Source organism: Ostrinia furnacalis, unplaced genomic scaffold (genome assembly GCF_004193835.3).
Source record: "Ostrinia furnacalis isolate ACB-3 unplaced genomic scaffold, ASM419383v2 OfSCF0191, whole genome shotgun sequence".
NCBI classification, from domain to species: domain Eukaryota; kingdom Metazoa; phylum Arthropoda; class Insecta; order Lepidoptera; family Crambidae; genus Ostrinia; species Ostrinia furnacalis.
The window spans coordinates 148,521-154,520 of NW_021130430.1; the positions used below are offsets into that span (position 1 = coordinate 148,521).

Consider the following 6,000-nt stretch of genomic DNA (forward strand, 5'->3'; position numbering starts at 1 on the left):
GACGAGGGCACTGCTGATTTTATTTTGTAGTTTTGAACTAGATGTCACACCCTAGATGTCCACCATTTTTCAATATCATCAGGTCATTTAGTCACCACAGCAGGAGCAATACCTCTAATGTTTTACCAGAAAATGAGGCATCCAACCTAACGTTCCATTTTTGCCATTTTATTACGGCAAACACATCTTTACAATGCCTAAGAATAAATTAATAGTACCTACCTAAGAGGCTTTTATTTATCTTCTACCAATAAATGATCGATGGAAACATTCGATCTCCTTCAAATTTATTTAAATGCAAATCTACAATTTATTGCGGTAATGCTGTCAATTCTGACTTACCAGTGGGTGTGGGTGTTTTCAGAAATTCTTACTGGTCTCGTATTATTTTCCAGCAAGAACAGTCGGGTTGATGGGCATTGTTTTCATATTTTCGTGTGGCCTGAAAAAGTTGGTCAGACTTGATCAAATGTGATACATTTTTAAAATAGTTTGTACGAAATACAAGCAGACTGGTAAAAAAATGACTATCTCATAATACTTTTGAAAACAATCTATTACGTACCAGGAAATGTACAAATAGCTCTATTAAAACATTTACCAACTAAATCTATTCGTTGACACAAACAAACACATTTCAGATTAGATACGGAATACACAGAAGTACAGCACATCAGAATACACATTTCGCTGCAAAATAGCACTTATTGTAACTTACATAAGATGCCACAATGTTTACTATAAAGTCGATGATTATTTAAAAGATAAAAATGTTTGGGATGCGTAACTGCCTAGCTCGCATAAATATTTATAACTATGTATTTTGAAAACCTGTAAACCTATGAAAAAGAGGCTGACAATAGTGTCTGAGTTTCTTGCGCTGCTTCTTCTCAGCACTGGCCCATTTATTGTCCTGAAGCAGTGGTAGGGTTAATACTGGGACGTGTAAAAGCGCTTTTTTAAAGCCTACTTACAGAAATAAATGAGTTATACTGAGTTTTTTTTGGCTTGTTCTGCTGTCGTCAGTACAGTCGCGGANTAAACGCTGGGCCTTTTATCTATGGCCTTGTCTTTGGCCCAAATAGCTAATGCAATAATTACCGCGTGCTTTAACGATTGTAATCGCCGTTATGTAATTCAGCTTTCTGATTCAGTAAGGCTGCTAAGGCAATTGACCTGAAAATGCTTCGTACAACGGTGCAGGTCTTCCAGACGACCTAGTTTAGATTTTTCATTATGTTTGAAGGTTTGTCGCTGTAAATTTTCTTCTTGGTAATTATCACTGTTAAGAAAACAACACTTTTAGTTGTATTGGTTTAAAACTTAATCTTTTATTGAATATTTTTAATGAGCTCTTAGTATGTAACCTTTGATTTAGTTGTTTACCAACTTTAATGTAAAACTGTTTTATAAATCAAAATCAAAATAAGTGCATTATTACCCCCAGGTTTTCGGTCTACCTTATTTATCAGTTTGTGTTTAAAGCAAAAGTTATTAGACCAATTACTTTCCACTATGTTTTAGACATTGTGCGAACAAGCAGATTTCTAGACTGAAAATAACCGTTTAATTAAATTACATTCTTACAAATATTAGCCCAAATAATGCGTCAAACAAAAATAAACTGGACAATATAAATATGTAACGTGTCTGGCCTGATGATTGATGATAGACAAGTTTCTGTCAAGTCTACTGGTTAACACAGCAAAATAACGTGACGGACTAATTATTTTTGAGTGCAAACATTCATGCAAAAGAAAACTTCAATTAAATGGCCTGGGTGGTTTACATGCAGGTTTTACCTGTACCGTACAAATTGTGCATCATACGCGGTGGGGATAGATTTGTATGGTACAGAGATATTTTTATGAATAAGTTCGTATTCCGTTGTTCAGTTTATACTTATAGCAATAGTATAGTTTACCGTTAATTCCTGAATCACCTTTTCATTGGACATAGTGGCCCAAAACAGACCCGAGTAGAGATTCTTATTGTCGGAGGCTTAGACTCACTTTGGGTCGCTACACCATCTTAGTTAGTAAATATTTTTTTATTTCTGATTACACACCGCTCATTCAATATTTTTCTTACCTCACCTGTATACATTTACAGAACTGCACGCAGCAGCAAAGGAGACGGTGACTTTAGCAGAGCAGCGCTTCGTGAGCAAGCAGGACGAGTGGCAGTTCGACAGCAACTGGCAGGAGGTGCTCAACCATGCCATCATTAAGGTAACCCTCGCACTGACAACATTATTATTCAAGGCAGTCTCGCCTTGAGGCACTTACAGGGCAGATATGTACCATCCTAGACTGCTCACTAAACACCAGGTGCGATTGCGGTCAAATACCTGCCTTGTCATAAAAAAAAAACATGAAAGTAAATAAATAATAGAGTACTGCAACGAAAATTAGTCTATCATTGTGATACCAGCCATTTGATGATATTTAAGGACGTCAGCCGTGAGCGAAATTGCCCATTTTATTGACGCACTTTAATTGATATGATGTTCTAATTTTAGATTGGTTTTACACGGTCGTTTGAAATTTTTTGCTGTAACGCAAGTGCGGAAAAGAATCGTTTGAAAGAATAATTGTCGATTTCCTACGTTTCGATGACTATTATTCAAGGACAACGTGATATTGGCGCTATTATTGTCTTAAACACAAATTAAGTATTCAGTTTAGACAACTGCTGTCCATTATTAGCATATAAGGTGTGTTAAGATGATGTAATGCCTTGGGGTTCGTATGCTATGGGCTTATTTGAATAATTTACATTGTCAAAGCCGGCTTAAGCATATGAGGCCATAATAATGTGGCCATATTTGCCAATAAATCTACTGAAACTATGTGATAATTTATTTAACGTTTCTAGGTCATGGACGCTGAGAAAAGAAAAGCTGAAAGTGGGCGTGAACATCAAAAGAAAGCAGCGTCGTACATTGCAGCTGAAAAAAAGGTATCATTAAACTTCAATGTTTAACTAGTATTAGAATAATTACAATTTATGCAGTTTAGATCGTTCGTTCGTTTCAGCCAAATGACGTCCACTGCTGGACGAAGGCCTCCTCCAAGGTTTTCCACAATGCAGTTTAGTATACTAAAAAAATCAATTTTAATGTCACAGGTTGTGCAACTGGAAGATAACTTGAAACGCAACATAATAAAGTCACGTCTCTACTTCGAAGAGAAGAAACTATGCGACGAGCAGCTGCAGACGCAAAACGAAAAAATTGAGAAGCTGCAGCGTCTGATTGCCGACGCCAAATTCCGCTACTCGAAATCTCTTAAAGCTCTAGAAGAAATATCAGAAGAGATCCATCGTCGTAGAGGAGAATACCCGCCCGGCAAAGACACGATACCCGTGGGACCAAGAGAACCAGGCGTGGGAGCCGAAAGAGACCCGATCCACGACGAAAACGACTCAAAAGACCCTGAACACGACGAAGAATCCAGTCTTCAAGAACTCAGAATGAGAGTCAGGGAACTAGCTCTAAAACCAATCGACAGAAAAGACGTCGAGACAGACGAAGCGTGGGCATTGGAGCTGAACGAAACGATCAACAAACTCGACCAGCTGCTTATGATGAAGGAAAATAACCAGCAGAAGCGGTCCAAATTCACAGCAGTGTCCCCAAGAAATTCTAGTGCTCCATCCACGAGCACTAACACTGGGAACAAACACACTCCACCCCCTAGCGACAGTTGGAAATTCGAGACGAACTTGAATAGAACCAAATCCATAAGCAGGGAGGTGGTGTACGAAAATTCGAATCCACCGATAAGCAAGACTGAGAAATCGAAGAGCATGATGTCGCTCGACGTGTTAGCTCTAGCCAGAGACACGGCCATTATGGATAGGGAGTCTTATTTAAAAGCTGTCATCGAAGACAAGTCTCCGACTGGGACGTATACCGAGAGCAATTCGGATAGAAACGAGAGTCCTGACGAGATTCTGATGGTGGAGTGCGATTCCAGCGATTCCACACAGAACCCCGTCATTCGAATGACCAGTTCAACGATCACTGACAGCGATAATAGTTAAATTTCTTATGAATCGCCTGAGTAGAATCGCTATTCGTCGCGACACACTTAGGATTTTTTATTGATGTCAATTTCTATGTGTTAGTTTAAAAAGAAAAATCGAATAAAAACTAAAAAGGCTCACTCTTTTAATGTTTAGTTAGAGTAGTGTTTGTCTTGTTTTCCACTTGTTGACTCGTGTATAATCTGGTCCGTTAGCACGTAGAATTTTGTCCAATGACCCCAAGCTACCCATCCTTATCGCTCTCGCTCGCGCGTAATTATGTTGCTATCGCGCTTGCACACTCACTGCGGGTGCCATTCAATATAATTACGCGCGAGCCTTATCGCTCGGGTAATAATGGGTAGCTTAAAAATTCTACGTGCTCACGGACCGGGCTTTAGAGTTTATTTTAGTGTAATTCTGATTTACGTCGACGCCATATCACTCCACCGACACAACGCTCGCAAATATTTATTTGTTGCACGTACCCAACTGTCGTTGGTAGAAGTTAGAATACACGTAGTCTTTATTGGTTGTAACACTTTGTATTTTGGTTGTAATTGAATTGTGAATTAATGTTTCACTGTAAACATTTTTTTGTCTAGTTTAACATTTATGTATTTTAGAATTGATTTATTTTTGATTTTAGAAAAATTGTAAGAGGTATGCGTGGTGTTACGATCATTGTGCATTCTGATATAAAAAGAAATATCTATTAGTGACTAGAATTTGTTCCACTTGCACAAAAATCGTAGCGCCATTCATATTTTAAATGTAAGAGTAGGCGCACACCGTTAATTTTTCGTCGGCCGATAGTTTAGTCGGGCAGTTGATCAGTATGAGCATGTATGGGAGTGCGCACACTACGCCGATTCGATTTGGCCGATTCTTCATACAAATTAAAATGGGGCACAACTATCGGCCAACTAAAAATCAACGGTGTGCGCCTACTCTAAATGTTGCCATTTTAACGGAAACTCCTTGAATTTTGAGAGCTCTGTGCCTTCATTTCTTAAAACAATGTCAGATAAATAAAAGAAGACTGGATTACACGGTTGGTACTTATCAAGGTTGTAGTGTAAGACGCGTAGGGACGATGTGACTTAATTATTTAATAACAAGGTTTCTCTAACATACTCATAAGTTAAAATAAATCTATATTTTTAAATTTTAACGTTTAGGTTGGGTGATGCATTTAAGTAAAAAGTATTGAGTGAATTAGTTTATTATACGTATTGTATTAAGTATTTTTCATACTGCCCAATATTAACAAGAATATTTCTAACAAGCGGGTCACGGTTAATACAAAGCAATAACAGAGAATGCCTTCATTATGATGAATTAATAATCAGATTAATTATTTTGAATCTGGCAATACCTGAAATTGAAAATGTTGCTATTTGCTACTTGTTATCGCCACAATGTTGCGAAATAGTTAAACTATTTTTATCAGGTTAATTAATGGCTTAAACTAACAAAGAAAAACTCGTATTGCTCACAAAATACTGCAATCAAGGAATGTTGTAAGTTTTTTTGCTCAAAATTGATCATGCCATGGCTTTTTGAGTAATATTTTACTACCACGAAATAATTTAACTGCACTTGTAAGAATTTTCGCAATCTATGATGTCTTTTTCTCTACTGAATATTGTGCTAACGAATAAATGTCTAAAATATAAACCGATGTTTTAATTCCCTTATTCAATTATAAAAAGATGTTGAAACAGAAAAAAACTATTAAACGCAACATTTATAAAAGTACTAGTACTTACAGTTTCATGTTTCGGCTGTTGCTGACGCCGTGGTCACAAGCAGACTGGTAGCTCACGGCGTCTGTTAGAGCGTGCAATTTTCGACTACCCTCAAATTGACACTTATTATTTTTACCGTGCCTCATAATCTCACACAGCACAAACTATCGAGGATTGTAAACTTAACGGCAATACTCTTAAATTATACAGGGTGTTTGGC

General features: G+C 37.4%; 1 protein-coding gene across 1 annotated transcript in view; it reads left to right on the plus strand.

Annotated features, from left to right (window-relative positions):
- Positions 1-4,529, plus strand: part of LOC114354450 (SH3 domain-binding protein 5 homolog) — a 93,983-nt gene extending 89,454 nt beyond the window's left edge. Inside the window, exons 4-6 of the mRNA XM_028306843.1 lie at positions 2,113-2,231; positions 2,878-2,961; positions 3,130-4,529. Of these exons, the coding sequence (XP_028162644.1) occupies positions 2,113-2,231; positions 2,878-2,961; positions 3,130-4,047 (1,121 nt within the window). The 3' untranslated portion in view covers positions 4,048-4,529. The remainder of the gene's footprint in view (positions 1-2,112; positions 2,232-2,877; positions 2,962-3,129) is intronic.
- The last annotated feature ends 1,471 nt before the right edge of the window (positions 4,530-6,000 follow it).